The 26172-nt window shown below is 54.1% G+C and overlaps 1 protein-coding gene across 1 annotated transcript in view; it reads left to right on the top strand.

The window, feature by feature from the left end:
• The window catches only part of SLC1A7 (solute carrier family 1 member 7), a 46347-nt gene extending 21074 nt beyond the window's left edge, over nt 1–25273 (top strand). Inside the window, exons 3-11 of the mRNA XM_068537973.1 lie at nt 4049–4264; nt 13094–13136; nt 15282–15504; nt 18855–18954; nt 19663–19896; nt 21844–22038; nt 22884–23018; nt 23448–23550; nt 24181–25273. Coding sequence (XP_068394074.1) covers nt 4049–4264; nt 13094–13136; nt 15282–15504; nt 18855–18954; nt 19663–19896; nt 21844–22038; nt 22884–23018; nt 23448–23550; nt 24181–24399 — 1468 coding nt within the window. The 3' untranslated portion in view covers nt 24400–25273. The remainder of the gene's footprint in view (nt 1–4048; nt 4265–13093; nt 13137–15281; nt 15505–18854; nt 18955–19662; nt 19897–21843; nt 22039–22883; nt 23019–23447; nt 23551–24180) is intronic.
• The last annotated feature ends 899 nt before the right edge of the window (nt 25274–26172 follow it).

Below are 26172 nucleotides of genomic sequence, written 5' to 3'. Positions count from 1 at the left end.
TGAATCCCTGTTCCAGTCTTAACTTCACAACTAGGCAGCTTGGCCAGTTAGCTCCACCCCCTGAGCTTTATTTTCCTTATCTGTAACTCAAACTGCACAACCCAAGAAGGCAGTCGCTAGTCATAAGTGACTACTGAACCCTTGAAATGTGGCTAGTGCAATGGAGCAAACTGAACTTTTTGTTTTTAATTAATTTAAATTAAAATTTTAAACCAGAAGTTGTTTTTCTAAGCATTCTTATGTTGATTACACATGGAAATGATAATAATTTGGATATACTGGGTTAAAGTATTATTAAAGTTAATTTTACCAAAAATGAACTTCACCTGTTTCTTTTGACTTTTTTTTTTTTTTTTTTACTGTGACTACTAGAAAGTTTAACATTACAGTGACTCACATTATCATCCTACTGGGCAGCACCGACAGAACATTAAGGGTCAAATGAGGTGGATGTTCAGGTGTTTGGGGACAGTTAAGCTCCAGATGAATTACGGTTTCTGTGGCTGCTGGTACTTGAGGGGTTGTGGTTTTCATCAGACAAGCAAGACATGCTTATTCTAGAAATAATAGAGAATGTGGAAAAACATTAAAAACAAACCAAAAATTGCCCATCATCCTACCACCCAAAGACAGCTACTGTTAAACTTTAGTTTTTCCCCTGTGCACGTCCATGTGACCTAACACTCCCTGCAGACCACACCACCCTGGCTTGTAGGTTCTCAGAAAGGTCACTTTAACAGCTTGGCCCAAAAGTCTAGACCTCGAGGAGCCCCCTCCAGCCTAATGGCAGGCTGTCAAGGAAGTCACTTGAACTTCCTTTCCTGTGACTGTGAGTTCCAGGAGTGGCCGCTGTCTCACGTGGAATCCAGGCCCTCCCCGCACTTAGCTCCCGTTCTCCTCGGCCTCTGCCGTCACCTGCGGTCACCCTGGCACTGCCGGCACCGGCCTGGGGAGGGGAGGGTCTGCTCTGTCTACTGTCAGCAGTTCCTGCCCAACCGCTGCCACCTCTGCTGCTCCCCTTTCTCTTCAGCCAGTAGAAAAACCCTTTCCATTCTGCGGGCGGGAGCGAGGTTCCACAGCGGAACTGCTTGTGTCCCGGGTGATGGAATTCTTTCCATTTTATTCATCAGCCCTCTCCCTTCCAGAGCCCCTGTGTCAGGGGTCCACTCCTGCTATATCTAGAACCTGCACTCCCTTCCTTAGCACATCCGGTCTGTCCCTGAGCTGGCACCACCCCCATGTTAGACCTCTTCTTCCTCAGGGTGGCCTTCTGAGGAGCCCTTTGCCCCTTTCTGAGATCTGATTTTCATCTGCACCCCTCTCCTGCACAATCCCTCAAGCATGTCTATGTTTATCTGGACCACAAACCTCGAGGGGGGTCTGTGTCACAGGAGCTCCAGGGCACCCTGCAGAGCTGCAAACTATCTTGTACTCTGCTTTCTCCGCTTGACATAAAATAGGAACATCTTTCCAATGACACCATCACTTCTAATGGCTACTTAGAACCCCACTGCCTGGATATGCTGTAACTTTTAATCTAATCTGCCTTGATGATTGAAGTTGGTTCCAGCTTTTTGCTCTTACAAATACTACTTCAGTGACCCTCCCTATATACTTTGTTTACTTTGATATTCTCAGATCTAAGGAATTCTTAGTTCTCCCTTCTCAGACATCCAGCAAATTCTGCTAGATGTGTTGTGTTGGACCCCACTCTCCCCTGTGTCCCCCTTGGCCTGGCACTCAAGGCCACTCCTACTCTTGAGCTCAGTCCATCTTTTCTGCCCCATATCTCACTCTGCCTCAAATATAACCTGAGCTCTGACCACATTAAACACCACAGTGTCCCCACACTTCCCAGCCTCCCTGTTGTCTTCTGGTGTCCCACTGCCTGGCACGTCTGCTCCATCTCCAAATCTGCCTCATCTTCCATTGCCCCTTCCTCCGCGTAGCCCTTCCTGATTCTCCTAGCTAGAAGTGATCCCTCACTCCTCTGAATAAAGGTAGTACGTCCTTGTCCCCTCCCTTGTGGTACTGATGCAAACACCTTGACCCCTGGTTACTTGAGTCCACTTCTGTCCCGAGTGTCCATTTCCATCTTCTTCCCAACCCCCCCTGCCAGACCAGGAGTTACTTGAGGTCAGGGACTGATTTCTGATTTCTTTCTGTGGGCACAGGGCATGGCACAGAGTGGGCACGTGCTAAAGGATTGAATAACTACATGGATGAAGGAGGACAGGCCTGGAGCTGGGGAATGAGTTCCGGTCCAGCTGGCCACTAGTGTCCTGTGTGACCTCGAGCAGGGCCTCCTCTCAGGGCCATGGCTTCCCTGTGGCCTGAAGTAGTTGGACTTGGCTGTGAGGAGATTCTGTTATGGTCAGAGGCCTGTTTGGCCCTGGGCCGAGGTGCTGGCCCTTGTCTGGGGATAATCTCTCTCATGGATGATGTTGCAGGGTGGCCCCCCATTTCTCCTGGCCACACAATCTCATTATGAGCCCTTCAGGATTTGTATCTAAGCCCCACCCTAAGCCCATCACTAACATATGGTTTCCTGGCAGATAGGCATGAATGGAGGTTGTAAACATTGACTCATTCATTCATTCATTCACTCCTTCATTCAGCAAACTACACTCCAGCAGTGTAGTTTGGTTCTGGCTCTGTGGACCCAGCATTGAATCAGACCCAGGCCCAGCCCTGGCGGTGCTTCCAGTAAATAGTCAACAGTTCAGTGAGGTGGGGCTGGGACAGAGGGCAGCACAGGGGCCATGGGAGCCCAGAGAAGGGGCCTTACCCCTGCCTGATGGTCAGGGAAGGCTTCCTGGAGGAGGGGACCCTTTAACTGTGTCTTAAAAGAGGAGTGAGGCTTTGCTACAGCAAGCAGGGAAGAGCAGGGTGCTCACAGGCAGCGGTTACCGTGGGGTGCAGGAGAGGCTTTCTGTGCTCAGCCCTGATGCTAGATGTAGCCTAATGATAAGAGGAGGTGGATGGGGAGGGATTATCTGCTCTTGTTTACATGATTAAAACCAGACAAATACTTCCTTTATCTGAAAGAATGAAAAGGCTTTGGGGAAAAATCCTTTTGGCAGCAAAGTGCAAGCATCTCCTTAACTAATCTCTCACTCCCCACCTGCCCCCATCCCCCATCCCCAGCCAAACAGCCATGAGAAAAATAGCTCCAAGGCTGACTTGCTCTGGTGGGCAGAGAGCCAGGGTCAGGGCAGGCGGGGAGTGGGGAGGAGCCAAGAGGAGAGAGACCCACAAGCCTCTCCATACAGTCTCCCGAGAGGAGAGTCTGGGCCGGGGCACTAACCCAAGATGGCCACAGGGTGGCACCTCTCAAGGAAAATCTAACCATGGCCCCATTTTTTAGATGCAGATCCTGAGGCCTAAAGATGGGGGAGTGACTTGCTTGCCTGGGTCACATAGCCAATGGGCAGAACTGGGACTAGGACCCAGGTCACCAAGTCCCAGCCCAGGGCTCTAACTCACTCACTCATTCACTCTCACTCATTAGTTCATTCAAAAGCCTGCAGTAACCACCTGCTTGGTGGCAGGACAGAGAGCTCATGCTGGGCATGAGGGGCCCACAGAGAAGTCAGATCTACTCCTCTTCTCACATGTCCTCAGTCTGATGAGAGAGACAGACAGTGACAGTGACAACCAGGGTCATGACAGAGGAGGCCGGGAGCTGTGGGACCCCCAGAATGGGCTCCTAAAAGATTTCACCCAAGAGGAGGCACTGAGCTTGGTCTTACCTGCTGGGTAGGATTCGGGCAAGTGAAAGGAGGTACTAAGAGGACACCAAACATGGAAAGGTCTAGAGGTGTGAACGGGCTTGGCTGATGACACTGGGCAAGGGGGAGAGAGCAGAGCAGAGCATAGAGAGGCTGGACGGAGCCTCGGGGACTGGATTAGTTGGGGGAATCCCTATGCCTGCCCATTCCCTGGAATGCTGTGAGGGTGCTCGGCAGAGCCAGGAGGGGGCGAGAGTGGGTACGCCTGAGTGCCTGGTCTGCCCACCCACAGACGCTGACCCCTATCGCTCTCCCAGCTTGATGTCCGGACTCGCCTCTCTGGATGCCAAGACCTCCAGCCGCCTGGGCATCCTCACTGTAGCGTACTACCTGTGGACCACCTTCGTGGCAGTCATCGTGGGCATCGTCATGGTCTCCATCATCCACCCGGGCAGCGCGGCCCAGAAGGAGACGACGGAGCATAGTGGGAAGCCCATCATGAGCTCAGCAGACCCCCTGCTGGACCTCATTCGGTAACTCCTGCCGCCGGCACCCTGCTTGGGAGGGCCATGCCTGGGCTGGGGCTGCTGACCTCACAGGCCCAGCCCCGCATGTCACCCAGGGGGCAGAAGAGGGTGTGGGGATGGGGTGCTCGGGGTCTGCTCTTGATCACTAGTGGTAACAAGGGGGGCAGCCACAGAGGCCACTCTCTGCCCCCTCAGCCCCCGTGCCTCCTGCTGGGCTCACACTGAACTGTCCACCCCCATCAAGATGCGATGAGTGGGAGGGCATAGGGGACACCGGAAGGGCATTCCCGAAGAAGGCAACAGCTGCGCAAAGGTCCTGAGCTGGGAGGTAGTATTATGGGGAGAAGTTATGGCCCATTCAGTGTGACTGGAGCTTGAGATGTGAGCAGGGAGTGGACAGTCATTGCTGGAGAAGTCGGTTGGGGCCAGACCATGAAGAGCATTGGGAATCAGGGCCCAAATTGCATTTTATCCTAAAGGCCCCAGGAAATGGATTTTAAACCTGGGAGTGGCATGATCCAACTCAGAAGGCTCCCTGTGTCCGCCAGAGTGCTGGTGGACTGGAGTTGGGGCGCATGGCGGGCGGGGAAGGCAGAGGCAGGGACTGGGCCAGGGTGGTAGCCATGGGCCTGGGGGAAGAGGAAAGACTGAAGGCTGCTCAGGAGGTAAAATCAGTCCGCAAGAGACGGTGAGAAGGGGGGAGGGGTGGAGGCGGTGGGAGTCTGATTGAAAGGGCATGAAGGTCTCTGGCCTGAGCACCTGAGTGGACAGCAGCGTGGTCACAGGGCCAGAGGACAGTGCTGGAGCAGGTGCGGACCTCCTGAGGGAGGCGTCAGCTGATGGTTGGCTGGTGGATCTGAATCCTGTGGGGAAGTCTGAGCGGGAGATGGAGGTTGGGAGAGCGGCAGGTAGAGGTGTTAGGGAGGCCCTGATGGCAGAGGGGTCTCCCAGGACAGTGTGGGTGAGGACAGCAGGGCTGGGACAGAGCTCGGGGAAGCACCCCATTGGAAACAGTTTATTGGGCTCAATAGGGTGCCCCATTAAACTTGCTCTGTGGGCTCCTTCTGGTCCCTCCCACTTTCTCACCAATTTCAGATCTAAGAAATCCAGTCCAGTCTAACAGTAAAACTCCAGACTCATCCAGTTTAAAGCGAATCCTGTCCTAGCCTTTTGCATCTGATTCAGACGTGGAAAGCTGGAGTGGGAAGAAGGTCCTAGCAGGTTTTTCTCTCTTTCTTGCTCCACCTACTCCCCTGTTGCTAGCCCTGGGGGGGTGGCGCAGTGAAGAGGGAGAGGGAGTGAGCTAGAAAGGTGCTCCTTTATGGTAGTGGGGTAGCTGCTCCCTGCTTGTTTTTCTTCAGCGGAGCGTTTGTGGGCTCTTTGGGGCCCCTCCTGTCACTGGTGTCTCTCACCTGCTATTCCCTTGACTCAGGCACTCCCTGCACCATCTGGCTGCTCTCAGTGCCCTCCTCAGGCCTGACCTCTGCTCAGCTCCTCTGCTGGGGACACCTCACCGCCCCCCGCCCTGGTGATCCTCTTAGGCAGTGTCCCTTCTGCAAGGTCCGCATTGGCCCGTGAAAAACACACACATCCTTGCTGGAAAGGCAGCCCCTTCCCGAGGCCTTTGGACATGAGTCAGGCACCAGCCCCTACATACCTCAAATCTTAGGGGACACCACCAAGGTCTTTCAGTAGTTCTCTTGGCTTCAAGTTAGGGAGAAGCACTCCTCTCGTCCTCAGCATACAATCTCTCTCTCTCCCTTTCCCTTTCTCTTGAAAAACCCTCACCCTCTGCATCAGTTAGCTGTTGCTGTGTGACGAACCATCTGAAGACCTAGTGCCTTAAGACAACAACCATAAGTCTACAGGTCAGCTGGAAGTTTCTGCTGACTTGGACTGGGCTTAGCTGAGCTTGCTCATGTGTCTGCAGGCAGCTGGCTCTCAACTGGGGAAGAGCTGCTCCAGGATGATCTTGGCTGAGATAATCCAGCTGGGCTCCTCGTGGTCCCTCATCTTCCCATAGGCCAGCCTGCATTTATTTCACGGTGGTGAGAGGGTTCCAAGAGAGAGCTAGCCTGGGCATGTTCTTACGAGGAAGGTAGAAGAACAAGAGAGGCAAAAAGAAACATACAAGTATTTTTCCAAGTCTCTGCTTTTGTCAAGTCTGCTAACATCCTATTGGCCAAAGCAAGCCATGTGGCCACGCCCAGACTTAGGGTGGGAAGGGTTGGCAATGTGACAAGGCAAAGGCATCCACGAATGAGGGCCTTCAGTGCAATCAAGCTACCACTCCCTCCATTTTGTCCATTCTCCAGGTTCTTTTCATCCTTTGAGATGTGTGATGAACTAAAGATCACAAAAATACCTGCAGTTTTGTTCCTGTTGTGTGGTCCTCACCCACAGGGTCAAGAGCCAGAGAGACCCAGGCAAGGTCTGTTGTATCTACACTTACTTGCCTGGTGATTTCATCTAGTACCATGGCGTTGTACACCTTCTGTACACTGACGCTGCTGAATTTTGTTTCCAGTGGAAACCTCTCACCGGCACTCCAGATTCTTACATACACTTGTCTAAAGGCATCTCAAAATTAGCACATCCAAAGCTAAACTCTTGATTTTCCCCATAGATCTGTCCTTTCCTCCGTCCTGCCCATCTTAGTCTGATGCCTCTCTTATTCTCTCATATCCTGCATCCAGTTTGTCAGCAAATTCTGTCAGCTCTACCTTCAAAATAATATCTTAAACCTTGCCCCTTCTGTCCCCCTCTGCCACTCCCACCATCGCACAGACCACCATCACCTCTCACTCGAGGGTCCCGTATGGTCACCTGCTTTCTCTCTGTTTCCCTACAGTCTGTTCTCAGCACAACAGCCAGAGGGATCCTTTAAAAACCTGCCCACAACCTGTCACAGGTCGACAAAATCCACAGTGCTCACTATGGCCTACAGGCCCGTCATGATCCCCCCACCATGCACAGGTTAGCCTCTGACCTTTGCTCCAACTCTCCCTCCCCTCACTCCAGCCTGCTGGCCTCTGTGCACACCTCCAAAGTGCTTAGGGTCCCGTCTGGGAGTTTTGTCCTCATCGCTTCCTCTGCCTGGATGGCCCTTCCCTCCCTCCATTTACACCGCCGCCGTGTCACCTCTTCAGAGGGGCCTCCCAGCCTCCGTCACCCTCTCTCCTCATAGCTTGGATTACTACCTGACACTACCCTATCTGTGTATTTCTGTATTTCTTTTTCTGTCTCCCCCACTGGAATAAAATATGCTCTGGGAGGGCCAGCTCTTTAAAAAATCACCCCGCTGTATTCCGGAGCCTAGAACAGCAACTGCACGGCAGAGGTGCTGAGTGTCTGCTGATTGCATACGTGGGATGCAGGGGCATCGGTGACGCCGGGGTTTGAAGCCGCAGGAAGAAGCACCAGCACAGGGAGAGTGGCTGAGCGCGAGGCGCGAGGCCGGGGTGAGCCCCAGCCGCGCTGGAGGGCCGCGTCGAGCTGCTGGAGCAGGAGGAGAACCAGGAAAGCTGATATCCTGGAAGCCAAGGGAGGAGGAATTTTGAGAAGCTTCACATCTAAGATCCACTATTTCTAAGATTGGGTGACTATGATTCATCATTTCTTGGATCCTCTGATTTGAAACAGCCTTTCCTTGTGGTGGAAGGATTGTTGGCGCTCGGGGAGCCCCCGCCCTCCCCAATGGCCTCCCCTGCTTGGGGGCTGAGGGCTCTGGATCCAACACACACGTCAGAGTCAAATGTTCCAGGAGGAGTTCCTGCTCTCAGTGGCTTTTCACGTGGTGAAAATTGATCCTTCTGGTTTGAGGTTTTTCCCCCAGTCGCTCTCAACCCTGAGCAAGTTGTTTTGCAAAGCTGGGTGGTTGGCCATCACTGTCACCGTTTCTTAGTCAGAGAGCAGAGCTGCAGGGGAGATCACATGCTTCCTGCAGGGAAGCTCGCCGCACCTCTGTGTGGTCGCTGTGTGGCTGCAGGCAGGCCAGCCCTCTCCCCGGGCCTGCTTCCCCCGTGGGTTGCAAGATCCCTTCTAGCTCTGTGGTTCCGAAACACAAAGGCCTAGAGGCCAGCGAGGAGGCTTCTGGGCACGAGCAGAAGGTTCTGGAGGCGGGTTGGTTCTGGGACGAGGTTGGAAGGACGGTGCAGAGCTCAACCTTGCAGACCTTGATCCCAGGCTGAGGGGGTGGCTCTTCCCCTCGAGAAGGGGGAGGCCGGCGGTGAGTTTGGGAAGGAAGGATTGGAGCAGGGTAGCGTGGAGTGGGCAGGATGTGCCTGGAGGCATGGAGACGCCCTGGGAGCGGGTGCAGTCACTTTCGTTCCATTCAGCCCACTTTTATTAAGTAACTGCTCAGGGCAAAGACATTGTGCTGAGAGCCGGTGGGGAGGGAGAGGGGGGAAATACAGGTCCCTGCGTCCAGCTGTCAACCATCTTAGGACAGACAGACCGGAAGAGTGCCCTGGACAGCTACTCTCTGTGACCCTTTCTAGCTCTGACATTCTGAGAGGCTGTGCAGAAAATGAGGACACCAGCGATGAGGGTACCAGCGGCCCCCTCACCCTTGCTCTGGCCCAGAGCAGTTGCCTACCAACCAAGAACACAGAGGACCAGGGCAGGGAACTGGGAAATGGAGGCAGGTGTGCCTAAGGAGAAGTCAGAAAGATGAGGGGTCCAACCGAACAGGGAAATAAGGCCCACTGCATCCTTCAGGGAGGGAAGATACGCGTCCGTCTCTCAAAGATGATCCAGAGGAACACAATAGGCCATGTCCCTGGATGACTCTCCAAGACATGAGTTCATTTCCCAGGACTCCAAGCGGGGGTTCCAGAAGACTGATGTCTGCTCACAGAGCAGCCTCACAGAACAAACCCAAGCGGAACACCAGTCAGAGCTGGGCCCCTTCTTTGTTTTCCAATCTTCCAAAAACACCAGAGAGATTAAGTAATGACTTGGGTCTATTTATAGCTCCCAGTTACCCCCTCAGGGATTGGATGAAGCTCTTGGGAGCTGTGCTTGGAAAGGAATAATTCCCACCTTTGGAGCTTGGATTAGGGATGGGGGTGAGTTTGGAACCGTCACAGTGGGAACTTACAAATAGTAAGTGAGGTGGACTGTGGCCTTGCCGCAAGAGATGTATGGGGAGGCCCAGGGCAGAGTGTGTGTATACTTGATGGGCTTGGCTGCCAGTGTCTCCCAGGCACATTATGTCTGCATTTTACGTAACCACCACCAGGGACACAGGCCTCATGGGGCAAACAGGAAGGCTTCCCGTGGGTCTTCAAAGCCAAAAGAAAATGGTGCATATTTTTTCATTTAATAATCAAAGGTGTACGTCTTTATTAAAATCTGAGGGTAGGTTCATTGATAATTAGTATGACCACATGTATTAGGAAATGCTTTTGGCTGCTACTTAACAGAAACCTGAAGCAGCAGAGGCTTAAGTAAGGTAAAGGCCTGCATTTTCTCCCAAATAAGCAGACCAGAGGTGGCAGCTCATGGTCATCAGGAGCCCATGCTCCCTCCACCTTTGTGCTTTGCTGGGCTTATTAAGCACTTGGCTTTTATCATCAGTGTGTCTCATGGTTCAGTATAGTTGCTGAAGCTCCAGCTATTATGTCCATGTTCCGGGTGGAAAGAAAAGAGCTGGAGGAAAGGACCAAAGGGTCCTGGCTGCATGGGTGTCTTTCAAAGCTTTTTCCAGGAAATGCCACCCAATGACTCCCACTTACATCGCATTGGCCACCCCTTTGGCAAGAGAGGCTGGGAAACAGGGCTTGATGGCAGGGCCTTCTTGGTCCCTGTAACATGCCTGGGTTTCTGTTAGTGAGTAAAGAGAGAGCATGGAGACTGGGTAGACAACTAGTCATCCTTGCTGCAGCACATAATTTAAATTATTGTCATTTTAAAGGAAGTTGTAGAGAGATGTATGTATGAGGTATAAGTTCCATTTGGTTTCTTATGTACGGCCTTTTGAACGCCCTTGGTTTCTGCTCATGCTAAAGCAGCCTTCCCTCTAAGTTTCATTAGAGAACCACTTTGTCACTCGAACCTACTGGAAGTGTACCCAGGAGACATTTTCAAACTGTTACCACGTGATGCAGCGTGGGCCTCCTCCATTCTGGTCAGGAGTGCCCAGGGCCGGTAGGCCATGCACTCTGGCAGGCTGTGTGCCTGGCGTTACTTTGGCTCTGTTTGCTGTCCAAGGCCCTTGCAGGCAGCTATTATTCTGGTGGCAGAAATCTGCTTACCACTCATCGAAAAAAAGCCTCATGTGAGCTTCTGCGATCTCAGCTCCTGACCCTGCTTCTTCTCTCCCTTGTGACAAAGCTGAAATCAGTGGGGAAAGCCAAGACCATTCTCTACCAGTTTTCTGCCATGGTAGCTCATTCTAAGCCCTCTTCCTCCTGCCATATGCTAACCCTGAACCTGTATTTTAGCAGCAGTGAAAAAAATTATAGTTTCTGCTTCCCAACAGTGGCTGCCAGGGTGTAAAGTTAAGAAAGAACGCACACTCATATTCATGTGTGTAACTCCATGCATGTGTGAGCTGAGTCTCGCAAAAGGAGAGACTTGCCAAGAAAAAGAGTGAGCGGGAAGGAGGGTCCAGGTAGAGGAGGCAGCGCGAGCACGAGGCGCATGGCCTGTTCAAGGAAGTGCCAGCACAGGAACAAAAATCCTTGTCAGCACCTCCGATTTAGGTTAGATTCCTAAAGCAGATTATAAAGGCAAAGACCCTCGCTGTGAACTGCAAATTGCTTTACACAGTTTCCTGCCAGAACCATGTGAGGGACTCACCAAACATCCTCAGCAGTGTGTACTGTCATTTGAAAATTTCTTTAACAGTTTGATAGGTGAAAATGTCTTTTTCGGTGAAGCTGAACTTTTTTTTTTTTAATGAGGTTTTTTTTTTTTGGCTGTGTTGGGTCTTCGTTGCTGCGCGCGGGCTTTCTCTAGTTGCGGCGAGCAGAGGGCTACTCTTTGTTGCGGTGCGCGGACTTCTCATTGCAGTGGCTTCTCTTGTTGCCGAGCACGGGCTCTAGGCACGCGGGCTTCAGTAGTTGTGACACGTGAGCTCAGTAGCTGTGGCTCACGGGCTCTAGAGCGCAGTCTCAGTAGCTGTGACGCACGGGTTTAGTTGCTCCGCGGCATGTGGGATCTTCCCGGACCAGGGCTCGAACCCGTGTCTCCTGCATTGACAGGCGGATTCTTAACCACTGCACCACCCCGAACATTTTTTAAAAGCTTTTTTGGCTACTTATGTTTTTTTTCTTCTGCAAAGTGAATAACCTGGTCAGGACGTTCCATCATTTTTCTATTGAGGTATTAATGTTTCTGTGGTCCATTTATGTATGCAGCAAATATTTACTGAGTGCCTGTTACGTGCCGGGCACTCTTCCAGGTGCTGGGGACACGGCAGAAAACAAAACAGAGATCCCTGCCCTCCAGGGAGCTGATGTTCTGGCGAGAAAAGACAGACAGTGAACATGGAAACAAGGCCAAGATTTGTAAAAACTCTTTAAAGATTTAGGATGATAACACTTTGTTGTATAGTTTCCCCAGTTTGTCATTTGCTTTATTATTTTATTTGTATTGTAATCTGTCTTAGAGAGCTTCTTAATTTTTTTAGCTTTTGATTTTGGCATAATTTTAGGTTGATAGAAAAGTTGCACAGATGGTAAAGAGAGTTCCCAGCTGTGCCCGTCTTCCCCTGATGTTAGTGACTTACATCTAGCACATTTGTCAAAAGTAAGACATTAAATTAGTACACACTATTAACTAAATTGCTTCATTGGAGTTCACCAGTTTTTCCACTAGTGTTCTTTTTTTCTATTCCAGAATCCAATGCAGGATACTAAGTTGCACTTAGGAAATTCTTAATTTTAATGAAGTAAGATCTATTGTTTTTTTTTTATTGCTTATTTTGTTCTTAGTGTCCTTCCATATCCTGAGATCTGATAAAACATTAACCTGTATTTCTTCTAGATTTTTATGGTTTCATTTTTTAAATTATTTATTTCTTTAAGCCATCTGGGATTTATTTTGGTGCAGTATACATAAAGATCTAGTTTTTATTTTTCTGAATAGTTGGTTAGCTATGCAGTTCTCTAGAATGAGTCCTTCCTTTCTTCACTGATTTGTGAAGCAACTTCTATCAAATATGAAATACTTAGATGTCCCAGGTTCTGTCTCCAGGCTACAGGTTCCATTACATTGATTTTTCGATTGACGGCTCTGTCAGTATCTCACTGTTTTGACAGTTACATCTTTATAGTATGCTTTCATATCTGGTAGGACAAGACTTCCTCCTCCTTTAGCTTTATGAAAATTATATTAATGAGAATAACGATCCCATTTATGTGCCAGGTCCTGTGTTGGGAGCCACAAATAAGATATAAATGATCAAGTCCCGCCTTCAAGGAAGCCAGTCTGTGGGGGAAGCAATCACGTGACCAGTGCCATCCAGCAGTGTGCTGGAGCATAGTTGACCCACAGGGCAAGGGCCATGGAGTCCACCTGGAGCAGTCATAGAAGGCTTGGCCTCTGCTTGATTGGAGTAGGAATCAGCCAGAGAAGTAGGCGGTGCATTTCAGGCAGAAGGAACAGTGGTCAAAGGCCTGGAGCTGGAAAAGTATGCAGCGTGTTTTGGGAACCTTATGCAGATGGTGTTGGAGCTTTAAGGCCTGGGATGGGGGTGGTGGGAAGAAATAAGACTGCATAGGGAGGTGGGGCAGGATCATAGAAGCCCTCCACTGCCAAGGGAAGTGTTCAGATGACCCCAAGGGCCCTCCTATCCTGGAATTCTTCAATTACTGACTCTCTTCCCAGGAACATGTTCCCAGCCAACCTGGTGGAAGCCACATTCAAACAGGTGAGTGGGTCCCCGGGCGATGGAGGGGTGGGCAGGCAGGGGTGGGCAGGCAGGGCCAGCCTGGGCCCGGCTAGGGAATGACAGGCTTGCCCAGCCAGTCTCCCTGTCCCTGGGGTTGGGACGCTACAGGGAGAGGTGGTGGGAGGAACTGGATCCTTAGAGCCTCCTGTGGCCACACTCCTGCCCTGGGTTCCAACTTTTCACGAGGAAGAATTATGAGGGTGGAGGGAAGCCCCTGCTGAGTGCCTGCTCTGCCCTCGTTTACACCCGTGCTCGCACACGCCATCCCCTTCAGTCCTCATAATAACCCTGCCCTGGGGTAGGGCCAGCCCCTCTCCTGGACGAGGAATCTGAGGCTCAGGAGGGTTAAAGGATTTGCCCAAGGTTATACCACTAGTAAATGGCAGAGCTAGTAGGTGAACCCAGACCTGTGTGCGTCTAAGCCTCTTTTCTCTTTCTTTTTAGAATAATCCTTTCCCCCTAATAAAAACAGTAATAACATTCACTGTAAAATATTAGGAAAATACTAAAAAATATAAAGCAGAGGATAAAAATCACCTGTAGTTCCAGCACCTAGCAATAGCGATAGTAGAAGGTATGTTTCTAGTCTTTTTTTCTCTGTAGAAATGTTTTAAAAAATAAAATTAGGATCATAGTACATATATGGTGTGCATCTTGCTTTTTTTTCCCCACTCCCATTATATCATGGGCACTTTCCATGGTTATTAAATGTTTCTTAAAAATACAATATTTAGTGATGATGCAACTGTTTGGCTCTTGTAAGGCTGGGCTATAATTTACTTGCCCATTTCCCCTTTCAGTTGTTTTCCAAAACAAGAAATTATGGTAAAGAACCTTGTACACCAATCTTTGTCTGCACGTCTAATAATTTCCCATTCTTTTCCCCTTCTAAAATGTCAGCCGGTTGGTTGACTCAGTCCAACAAGCATTTCCTGATCTTCTTCCCTGTGCTGGGGCCCTGTATTGGGCCTGGAGACACAGAGGAGGTGGCTGAGGGTTGCGGAAGAGGCTCCGAAATAAGGAGCTGTGAAACCCTGAGCTAATCACTATATCTTTCCTAACCTCCTGGGTCTTCATCTGTGAAATGAGCCAGGTAGTGAAGGGCCCTGTGTGCTAGGCTAGGGAGTTTAGATATTATTCCAGCAGTGACGGGGAATTATTGAAGATGTGAGAGAGAAAGAGAGAATATTGCTTTACTTCACTTCCCTGCCTGGAATGCCCTTTATCTTTTGGAAAACTCCTACCCATCCTTCAAGGCCCAGCACCCAGCACAGAGTGTTCAACGTTGGGATGATGATTATGATGGTGATGGTGGTGGTGGTGGTGATAATAGCAGTACTGGTTACAGAAGGCTTACCATGTGCCAGGCCCTGCTGTCAACACTTTACATATATTGTCTCATTTAACCTAACGAGGTAGATTAACTATTAAGACCCCATTTTACAGATGAGGGAACTGAAGCACAGATCCTGAGTGGTTCCCTTTTTCCCCCACTAGAAGACTTGCTTTATTGATACTGTAGTGTTGGGAGGATAGGAGCCCTTGTGTGGACTCCTAGTACCTGAGGAATGAGAGGAAAAGACTCAGGAATGCCCTGAGGGCTGAGGAGGAAAGGTAGGTGACTCAGCCACTCAGCTCTTCCCAGCTGGGGCCACATCTCATCAAGAAAGCTCGGGACAAGCTTTGCTTTTCAAATAGAAAATCCAAGTTTCCATCAGTGGAAGGCAGGGCTGGCTGGCTGTTATGGATGGATAATGGATGGTTGAAAGGGGATAAACAGGTGAAAGGAGGATTATCCAAGTAGATTATCCAGGTAGGAGATGGATGGATGATTAGAGAGGGTCCCAGGTGGGTGTAATGAGGCATAGAAAGAAGAGGGAAGGCGGGATGGAGGGAGGTGTGGCTGGGTAGTGTGTGGATGGATAAAGGAATCTCAGTTTTATTTTTGGTAAAATATTGATAATAATTGATAATAATCCCTGTCCTGCCTATGTCACAGGGTTATTGTCAATCAAATAGTTCATGAGTAGATACAAATGTGCTTCCAAGATGTTATTATTATTGTTGTTGTTGATATTAATAACAACACTTGGACTCATTCGGGGTTGGGATGTTGCCCACCAGTACCGCACCAAGACCACCCCCGTTGTGAAGTCCCCCAAGGTGGCACCGGAGGAGGCCCCTCCTCGGCGGATCCTCATCTATGGGGTCCAGGAGGAGAATGGCTCTCGTGTGCAGAACTTCGCCCTGGACCTGACCCCACCCCCTGAGGTCGTTTACAAGTCGGAGCCTGGCACCAGCGACGGCATGAACGTGCTGGGCATCGTCATCTTCTCTGCCACCATGGGTATGTGCTGCCCACCCGCCCTGGCATGCCCTGGAGCCTGGCCCTCCTTGCATTTATCCCTCCCTGCATCCCTGCATCCAGTAACCTGAATAGCCTGGAGTCTCCCCAGGGAGTGGCTCATGTCCCCGTTCCATTACGGGGGCAGGGGGTGTCCCCAGCCCTCCCTCAAGTTGGAGCTGATGTTCCTCACTCGGAATTCCCCATCCCTGGGTGCTGTTTGCCTCCAGGGGTGTCGGCCCTCCCCATGAGAAGAGCATGCCTCTAGCCCCGTCCCAGCGGCTGTTTATTTAAAGCCCTCATTCCTCCCCTCCACCCTCAACCATGGGGCCTTCTCTCTGCAGACCTGTCTGTGCCATTTCTTGGGGCCCCCTGACCACACCCTTCCCTTTGCTACTCTTCTCTGGGTCCCCAGGGCCCACCACAGGCTACTTACCAGGAAGCTGGTAACGCTTAACTTGCACAGGCCCCTTTTGAGGCCTGTACCTTTTTTTCTTTTTTTAATTTTGTATTCTTTTTCTTGAAGAGGTTCGCAAACTGTGTAAGCTTCAGATCCCACAAAACCTCTGGATACGCCCCTGCCTGTGCGCCCATGGCCAGCCCCGCCAACGTACGCATACAACTTTCTCCCTTTTTTGGAGCCTAGGAAGTCCTAACCCCTCCACAGCAATCTAGCTTGTCAGTCCCACCTCGTCCTTCTAGGCCAGCCCAGGGGTCATCATGAGTCTCACTATAAAATCACATCAGCCCCCCGTCGCCCCAGCCCCAGACCTGGGAGGGCGTCTCTGGCTTCCGACTCCTCTGCAGGGTTTTCTTCTCAAGTGGAAAGCCTCCCCATCCTCCTGGTTTCTCACGCAAGGAACCTGGGGGTCATTTGCTACCCCACCTTCTGCCTCAGCCCACACCCAAATCCAGTCAGGCCTGCCTCTGAAATCTCTCTCCAGTCTGTGCATTTACCTTTGGCCCACCGCCCCAGCCAAGGCCATCGTCATGTCTCACCTGGTTTCTGCAAATGCCGCCTCAAGAGTTCCCTGTCCTGGTGTGTCCTCCTCACGGGGTCACTGAGTCCTCACGTAAAGCCTCCACTGGCTCCACTGTACTCCAAGAGGGGTCCAGACACCGCGCGCGGCCCGCAGAGCCTGCAAGCTCCGGCCAGGCTCCCCCATCTCGTCCTGCTCACTCCTCCCCCCCCCGCCGCACTGCCGTCAGTTCCTGGAAGGCGCCTCCCGGGCCCTTCCCACCTCCCTCAGCCTGGCGGTTCCTGCCCCTCCCTCTCGCCTGCACCTTTCTCATCCTTGAGGGGCCTCTGTATAAGCATCCCGTCCTGGGGAAAGTCTACCTGACCCCCCAGTCAGGTGCCCTGCATTACTCACATGTTTGACCCAATGCAGTTACATAATTGTTTGTGTGACTGTTTAATGCGCGGCAGCTGTGTACGCTCCATGCAGGCGGAGACAGGGCTTGTTCTCCATTTAGCCCCATAGCCTCCACGGGAATGGCTGGAGCTGGTGCTCAGTAAAATCTTCCAGAGAGATGGGTAGATGGCTGGATGAATGGATGAATGTAATGGGTAACGGAGCACTTATCGTCGTGGTCAAAAGGCCAGGCAGGCACACAGAGGGGCCAGGACCTCAGAGACCCGAGTGTGTGAGGAGATGGTGTTTGGAAGCATCCTCAGTACATCTGATAATCTGTCCCCAGTCCTGGACTTTCTTCCTCCTCCCAGCCATCGCCTCTCTCTTAGGGGTGGGAACACACTAAAAGGACATCTATTGGCAGAGCTAAAGAAACCTTTGAGACCCTTCAACTCACCGTTTGCTGAGCACATGCAACTGTCCACGTGTCGGTGTATATTTGTCGTGTGTGCCCAGCTCTAGCTGCACCCACATCTGTGTGCCCACATCTGAGCATAAGCAAGCACACTTGCACGGCTGCTCCCCTCACCGCAACCTCCTTCCCCGTTTCCTCCCTGGTGCTGGGAGGTAACTGATGCTAAGGTGTCATTGGCCTTGCCTGTCGGAGGAAGCCCACTGCCACCCCCTGCGTCCCATGCACACTAGCACCCAGCCAGCCGGAGCCCACGGGTGCTCCAGGGAGCCTGATGAGGAACAGGAATAGCCGAGAAGGGACAGAGCCAGCAGGAAACCCGGCTCTGAGCTCAGTGAGGCTTCCGTGGGCCAGATGCGCAGGGCTGGGCCCAGTGTCATCCGCATCTCCGGCCTCTCCTGCTCACCCCAGCAGGGCCCCACCACTCCCCATCACCCGTGGTAGCTGCTCCCCAGACAGTCTGGGTCAGGCTTCATGGGCAGGGAAAGAGCTCTTCTCTGGAGTCCCACAGACCAGGGTTCAAATCCTGCCCCTCCCCAGATGAGTCAGTGGATGAGCCTCTCGGACACAGTGACAGTAAGCTCCACGAGGGCAGTCACAGGGTGTTATTTGCTCTCCATTTTTGTGTCACCAGAGGGAGAGCAGTCACTTGTCACTGTTCCAGGAGTGGCCTCACCACGCTCACCTGCATGAGCTCACCCTGCAGAATAGCACACACGTGAATGCTTCCTGAGTGAAGGAGAGCCCAGAACCCCAAGGGGAGGGCAACAGGGGCTCCGGAAAAGGCTTTATCATTCGTTCATTTGTTCATTCATACATCCATCTATCCAATGATGAGTTGCCTTCATGGGGTTAACCTTCTACTGGAGAAGACAGAAAAAAACACCAGACTATTGTAATAAGTGATATGAAGGGATCAGAAAGAGGTGAAATAGAGGGGAGTAGGTGGGGAGTCTGCCAGGGCAGTGGGAGCGGGTCTCCAGCCAGGCCAGGGCTTCAGGCGTCGGGTACCACGAGGGCAAAGGCCCCCCCCACAGTCAAGAGCTTGATGTAGACTAGAAATGTGAAGAAGGCCGGGACGCAGGAGCACAGTGAGGAAGGGAAAGCAGGGCCTGACAGAGGCGGGAGTTGTAAACGGGGTCAGATCAAGTGGGGCCTGAAGCGGGGGGTGTGGGAGTGTTGGTTATGCTGTGTGTGTGCGGGGAAGCCAGTCGGGGGTGTTGGCAGGGAGCATTTTTATGTTTAGAACATGGCACTTGCTGCTGGGTAGAGCAGGGTGAGAGAGGAGGAAGAGATGAGAGCCCTGTGGGGAGGTCACAGCCTGCTCCAGAGGGGAGGAGAGGGGGAGGCGCGGGGGAAGCGCTGGGGCGTCAGAGGCTGCTGGGCAGTCGGCTAAGTGCCGAGATCTGCGTGTGCCTGTGGTCTGTCCCTGCCTGGCCACCAGCGTGTGTTGGCACACGTAGGCGTCGTGCACATCTGCCGCCGTCTGCGGCATCTGTGACATGCTGTGTCCCTGCCCCCTGCAGGCATCATGCTGGGCCGTATGGGTGACAGCGGGGCCCCCCTGGTCAGCTTCTGCCAGTGCCTCAATGAGTCCGTCATGAAGATCGTGGCAGTGGCTGTGTGGTAAGCCTCATCGTAGGGGTGCGGGGGGCTTCTCTTCTACCCACTCCACCCCCTTTCCAACTCTGCCCTGGGCAGCTGGAGGGACACCGTGGTCCCAGAGGAGGGAGCAGAAAGCTGCCCAGGAGGCTGCGTTCCCCTGGATCCCCCCAGCCCTGACCAGGCCGGGTTCCAGCCCTGGGCCTGCCACTTCTGGCCCCATCAGGCCCACTGGCGGCAAGCTAAGAGCTAATAAACCTGGCCCTGCGCTCTTGGCCTCAGTTTCCCCATCACCTGGGGCCTCATCAGCTCAGTTTTTGGAGAAAGGAAACACTGGAAGTGACAACCAGCTGCCCCTTCTTGGTTCAGAGTTCAGACCTTAGGAATCTTCTAATATAACCTTGCACAGTCAGATGGGGAAATGCAGAGGCCTGCCAAGGTCACCCCAGAGGCTGTGGCATTGCTGGGCTGAAATGTGGGCTTGCAGAGGGCAGTGGAGCTCCTCAAAGGCCTGGACAGAGGAAGGCAGAGGGGCAGGAGGTTGTGCATTGCTGGGCTGGTTGAGGTGGCATTCGTTTCACCATGTGCCAGGCACCTGGGTACACAGTCTCATTCTGTCCTCACAGGAGCCCCGGGAGGCTTAGAAGGGTGAGGCTAGGCAGTGAGGCAGTGCCAGGGCCTCCCAGGACCTTTGTCTGCCCAGCACTGAGCCGGCTGCCCTGCCCACCCCAGGTACTTCCCCTTTGGCATCGTGTTCCTCATCGCTGGCAAGATCCTGGAGATGGACAACCCCACGACCGTGGGAAAGAAGCTGGGCTTCTACGCTGCCACCGTGGTGTGCGGGCTGGTGGTGCACGGCCTCTTCATCCTGCCCCTGCTCTACTTCTTCATCACCAAAAAGAACCCCATCGTCTTCATCCGCGGCATTCTCCAGGCCCTGCTCATCGCGCTGGCCACCTCCTCCAGGTAGCCCTGGGCAGCGGGCAGGATGGGGGAGGAGACCATGGCTGAATGCTGTCCTTCTGTCCAGCCATCATTTGTCTGTAGCCATAGAACCACGGAAAGTGTCAGCATGACCTGCTTCACAAACTTGGGAGACGCTACGGTAACAAGACGTATTCTTAAAATGTTATGCTTGAGGCACTACCTGCCCAAATGGCAGAACGCCCTCCTCCACCTGCCCACATACCCCGGGTTCACTCAGTCCACATGGGGCTCGGCTTCCACGCAACAGGGGCAGGGAGAGCTGAAGAGTGCTGAGTCTGCAATCGCTATCGCTGTCGCCTTGCGCTGCCACGTGGTGCTTCTGTTGAAGTCAGGCCCTGTGCTGTTTAGGGACCTTGCCTGTCTACTGTCACTGGGACAGCCTGGCAAGTTGCCCCGTCACAACCTTGGTGGTGTCTCCAGACAGTAGGAACTTGCCTCATGGTTCCATCACCCACTAGCTGTGTGGCTGTGGGCAAGTCACCTGACCTCCCTGGTGACCTCCCTGTCAGTTTCCTCCGATACAGACTGAGGATCATTGTAGCCTCTGCCACATAGGGTCACTGTGGGATTAACGGAGATAACCCACTAAGACCGGTCTGGGCTTGATGAAGCAGCACCTGCCCTGAAAGATCCCAGACCACAGCCGAGTGCAGGAGACCCAGGGAGGTAGAGTCATGCAAACTCGGCTATTGAGCAAGGGGTGGGGTGGGGGAAAGGAGGTGGTCACTTACTGGGCATCTAACCCTGTGAAGAAAGGGTGGTTCTCCCCACAGCGAATGTCCAAGCTCCGCATGGAAGAAGTCACCCGAACTTGAGCCCATGTCCCTGGCACCAAAGGCCTGGCTCTTCCCTGCATCCCTTACTGCCTTCTCTTCCCTGGGCCTCAGCTTCCCAATCTGTAAAATGGGAATGAGGGCCACCATAGACCTCCTTCCCTGGCAGCCACATGGCCCACCCTTGGCAGCAGAAGCACCTCATACAGGACTCAGGAGGAGCAGAAGCCCAGTGAGGAGAAGCCCTAGAAGCCTTGTCCAGGAACCCTCACCCAGGGCCGAGGGAGGAGGTGAGAGGGAAAGATGAAGCCCCAAGCAGCTGCTGGCCCCCGTGACAGAGCCGGCAGCCCACGCCATTTCCTGTTGGCAGGAACCACGGCCTCGGGCCCAGCATGCCTGGGGCCCATGAGGGGCTCTGGCAGGTGCCAGTGGGCTTCCCAGGCAATGGCCTGTGGTAGAGGAAGGGCTCTGGGGCCACGCTAACCTGAGTTTCAGTCCCAACACTGCCACTGGGAGCTTGGTAACAACACAGCTGCCACGTGAGCAGTGGCTACCACTGGTTGAGCGCCTACAGTATGCAGACGCTGTCCCGAGGGCCCACGCGTTGAATCCTAATAGCTCTGTAACGTATGGACTGCTTGGGACAAGGAAACTACGGCACACGCAGGTTAAGGAGGTGCCAGGGCCACTGGGCTAGTGGGAGGCCGGAATCTGAAGCCAGTGGTCCTGCCAGAGCCCTGCTTTTGACTGACCTCTTCATCCGCACTTGGCACAGTCGTGTGACACAGGGTCAGCCCCTCCTCCCCTCTGGGCTTCAGTTTTTTCACCTGTAAAAGGGACTTAAAACCCCTCCCTCGCAGGAAGCCATGAGGATGTATAAAGCACAGTGCCCGGCGCATAGTAGGAGCTCGGCTGGTGGTAACTCCCTTCCTGACCTGTGTGTATGAGGGTCTCTGAGGCCCTGGGCCTGGGCAAGTCTGGCCATGGGACCATTTTCAAAGCCCCTTCAGCCTGTTCTCCCCCCACCCCAGATGGGCCAGCTGCCTGGCGTTGGGGGGTGGGGAGAGCTTCCATCACTGGCCAGCGGGCAACCCGGGGGCCCTGACCGTCCTGGAGGAGGGTGATGAGCAGACACTGGCCCCTCTGCCCACAGCTCAGCCACACTGCCAATCACCTTCAAGTGCCTGCTGGAGAACAACCACATCGACCGGCGCATTGCCCGCTTCGTGCTGCCCGTGGGCGCCACCATCAACATGGATGGCACCGCACTCTACGAGGCTGTGGCCGCCATCTTCATTGCCCAGGTCAACAACTATGAGCTGGACTTCGGCCAGATCATCACCATCAGGTGCACTCCTGACACCCTGCACCCAGTGTGGATTGGGGTGGGGGGTACTCTGGAACGGCCTTCAGGAGTCTTGAGCTCCCAGATCTCATGGAGTCTCTGAGGCCCGTAGAGGGCAAGGGGCTTATTCCAGGCCACACAGTAAGCCAGTGCTGGGGCTGAAACGTGACCTGGCCTCGTGACTCAGGGCACCAGGCTCCTTCCCCAGCGCTGCCCTGCAGAGGGGGAGATCTGAGCAGGCTGGGAAGCTTGGGGCCAGAAGAGGGCCTGCAGTCTGGACATGCAGAGCAGGGAGGGTGTTGCAGGCAGGCACAGGGTAAGCAGAGGCCAGGGGCAGGATTGAGGGATGGTGGAAGAGCTGCTGGTGTGGCTAGAGCTGAGGGAAGGGTGCTAGGGTGAGGGGCAGAGGCCAAGGGGAAGGCCTCACATGCCACCCCGAGGGTACAAGTCTGACCCTGGGGACCCAGTCCTAGAGGGAGGCTGGGCAGAGCTGTGCCAGTGGACAATCAGAATCTGTGGGCAGCTTCCTGGAAACCTACAGAGACAGTGGCTCCAGACACAGGGTTTTCCACAAACTTCTCAGGAGGTTCTGCTGAGGCCAGGGATGGGGGCCTCTGGGACCACAGGACCTTAAGCAGAGACATGCCTCCCACCCGGGGAACTCCCTGATGTGGCATTCCTAACAATTCCTGCTCCACAATGCTGTCCCCAGAGGCCCTGGGATTTTGGCCTCCTCCTTGGGTCCAGGGCCCAGCAATGCTCCCCGCCCCTCCTGCCCCCAGAGGCCCTGGGATTTTGGCCTCCTCCTTGGGTCCAGGGCCCAGCAATGGTCCCCGCCCCTCCTGCAGCATCACAGCCACCGCAGCCAGCATCGGGGCAGCCGGCATCCCCCAGGCCGGGCTCGTCACCATGGTCATCGTGCTCACCTCCGTGGGACTTCCCACTGATGACATCACCCTCATCATCGCTGTCGACTGGGCTCTGTGAGTGGGGTTCGCCCCACCCACCCCTATCCCTTGGGTGGTAGGCACTCGGGGTGGGCTGGGGAACTGCTGTGGTTTGGCACAGTGGGTACTCGCTGACACCGGCCCAACTGCATTATTTGCGGGGCCCAGTTTTCAAAAATGAAAATGTGGGATCCCTTGTTCAAAAATTATAAAGAATTTCAAGAGGGTGGGAGCAGAGCATTAGCCCAAGTCCGGGCCCTTCTACACACAGGCCCTGAGCCACTGCACAGTCACATGCCTACAAAGCCGGCCCTGCATCACCCACTTCAGCATCACCAGGGGGTGGTGGGCTGGGAGGACCAGGAAGGCGCCCATCCTGTGGGTGCTGCTGGGGTGAGCACTGTCCTCTTCCAGCCCCCCTTACAGCAGAGGGCCTGCCGCTCACTGCCCACCTTGGCCCACCAGGGACCGTTTCCGCACCATGATTAACGTGCTGGGTGATGCGCTGGCCGCCGGGATCATGGCTCACGTCTGCCGGAAGGACTTCGCTCAGGACACGGGCACTGAGGTGAGAACGGTGCCTCCCTCCCAGCCGCGCTGCCCAAAGACCCGGTTGGTGGAGCCGGGTGGGGGTGGGGGGCAAGGCAGCACATCGGCCACCCACCAGCTGGGCAGCCCTCGCCTGATCCCTCCACGCCTTGTTCTCATCGTGGGCACCCGGGTGACAGATTCCTCTAACAGCAAATTGCTGAGCACCCACTGTGGCCAGTGCTGATCTAGACACAGGAGCAGCAGTGGTGAACACAGTGCCCTCAGGGAGCAGTACCCTAGTGTCCTGCTGACAACAATGCCAGCGTTCACACGTCTGCCGGGGCTTCACGGTCCTCAGGGCTCCTTCCGTAACCACGTGTAGCAGGCTGCCCCACTCCATGGGGAGGACGCTGAGGCCAGGCAGGGGAGCCGCCCATTCCCGCACTGGACCCCGTGGGCCAGGTGCCCTCCTCTACTAAGACAGTCCCAGGAGAAGGCAGGACAGCCTGGAACTGGAGCCCAGAGAGCCCTTGTGACCTATCAAGATCCCCCAGCACGTCTGTAGGAAAACCAATCAGGTTGTTCCCAGCCCTTTGCTCCTTCAGTCCTCCCTACTGCCTAACCTCAGTCTCGCCTGCTGCTGCCAAAACCTGTTTCCCCTCACCAGAAACTGCCGCCCTGCGAGACCAAGCCCGTGAGCCTCCAGGAGATCGTGGCGACCCAGCAGAATGGCTGTGTGAAGAGCGTGGCTGAGGCCTCAGAGCTGACCCTGGGCCCCACCTGTCCCCACCACGTCCCCATCCAGGTGGAGCAGGATGAGGAGCCAGCTGCTGCCAGTCTGGACCACTGTACCATTGAGATCAGTGAGCTTGAGACCAACGTCTGAGCCTGCGGAGCTGTAGGGGCCAGGGCAGGCCTCCAAGATTAGGGGCCAAGGGCAGGATCTCAACTCACGGCTTTCCTGAGCACAAGGACCAGGCTCACACTATCTTCCCCCACCCCCCACTTGAGAGACCGGAATGAGAGCCACTTGACGGAACGTGGAGTCTCAGAAAGGGGAAAGACTGCACGTGGGAGCCCCAGCTGGAGAGTTACAGGCAGGCGTAGCCCAAGCCCCGACTGTAACATTTGCATCGTGTTGGCCTGTGAGGGCGGCAGGCAGGGGTACGGTCCCCACTTTCTGGAGCACAGAGTTGAGGCTCTGAGAGCTGAAAACACTTGCGCCAGGTCTCAGAGCAAATAATGTCAGGGCCAGGACTCTAGTTCAAGGCTTTCAAGCCTCGGCCCCTCCCTCCCGGAGGATAGGGATGCCTGCAAGGCCAGATGCCGAGAGAGAGGCTCTGCCCCTCCCCAGGAGCCCCAGAGCCACCACTGCTTTCAATTTATGAAGACACAGTAATGTCCTGGTTCTGCCCCAGCTGTGTCCCAGCCCAGTCCAGCCCCCACCCTGCCCCGTAACACGTGGCCTCAAACAAACTGCTCTCCCCAAGGATGGGCCCAGCCTAAGGCCAAGACCGCTGCCTTCCATGTGCCACAGCCCGTCCCGTCTCCTGTCCTACCAGTTATCTCTCACAAAGCTCATCCAATGTGGAGACGAGGATGTCTTCATCAGAGCCACAGGGCCCTTAGAAACACCAGGGCTAGACTCCCACTGAACAGGTGGGCTGGCCGGGACTGGGGAGGCAGGCTCACCTGGGATGCTTTAGTCAAGCTACCCATGTGGCCCTGGGGTCAGCGCTCCCCCAAAGCCCGTGTGATGAAGTGGAGTTAGATTTTCTATTCCCTTCTGTGTTTGCAAATTCAGTGATGACTAAATAAAGGTATTTTGTTTTTCAATCTTGTGGGCCTAGCGACCATACTCTGGCCAGCATTTCTTTATTGGGCTAATACAGGCAGTCAAAGAGCAGACTGGCCTGTCTGGGCAGCCAGAGTACAGACAGGGCTGTCCAGGAAGCCAGAATGTCAACAGCCTTGTCCGTGTAGCTGGAGTGTAGACAGCTCTGCCTGGGCTGTCAGCGTGTGGACAGGCCTGCCTGGGCAGCCAGCATGCAAATGAGCCCATCCTGGTGGCTGGAGTGGGGACAGGCCTGCCTGGGCCGTCACATGCAGGAGGTAGAGTGCAAACCAGGCTGCCCAGGGGCCTGTCTGGACGGCCACAGTGTGGACAGACCACTCTGCCCGCAGCCTGGGCTCTGCTCTGCAGGCAGGGCCCTGAGGTCAGTCCTCACAAAAGAAACACATTTCCTCAGCCAGCCTGGCTCCTTTCAGTGAATGCTTTGCTTTAAGGAGGGGATGTGCCCAAGAAGTTTCCAGACTCTCCCTCCGTCGTTCTCCTCAGCCCCATGGTGCCTCCAGGAGGCTCGCAGGGGACACAGAAGAGCCCTGGCCACACAGCCTGCTCTGGATGTACTCTGGGGAGAAGATGCAGCCCCAGGGTCTTGCACTGTGGAGCCCTGGAGACACTGAAGCTGGGCGAGGGGAGGAGCCTTCCAGGGTCACTCTGAGAATCAGGAGGGTACCTGCCTCCCAGCCCCCACTCCTAAACTACTTCCCTCCTCCTCCCAGGGCCATAGTCTGAGGAGCCCAGGAAGGGCCCCCGGCTCCCCCTCCCACTGCAGGGCTGAGGGCTGTAGTATCCACCATGGGAGCATCTTTCCTT

Source organism: Eschrichtius robustus, chromosome 3 (genome assembly GCF_028021215.1).
Source record: "Eschrichtius robustus isolate mEscRob2 chromosome 3, mEscRob2.pri, whole genome shotgun sequence".
In the NCBI taxonomy this organism is placed as follows: domain Eukaryota; kingdom Metazoa; phylum Chordata; class Mammalia; order Artiodactyla; family Eschrichtiidae; genus Eschrichtius; species Eschrichtius robustus.
Note: the sequence above shows the minus strand (reverse complement) of the source record. Positions and strands in the feature narration are given on the sequence as shown.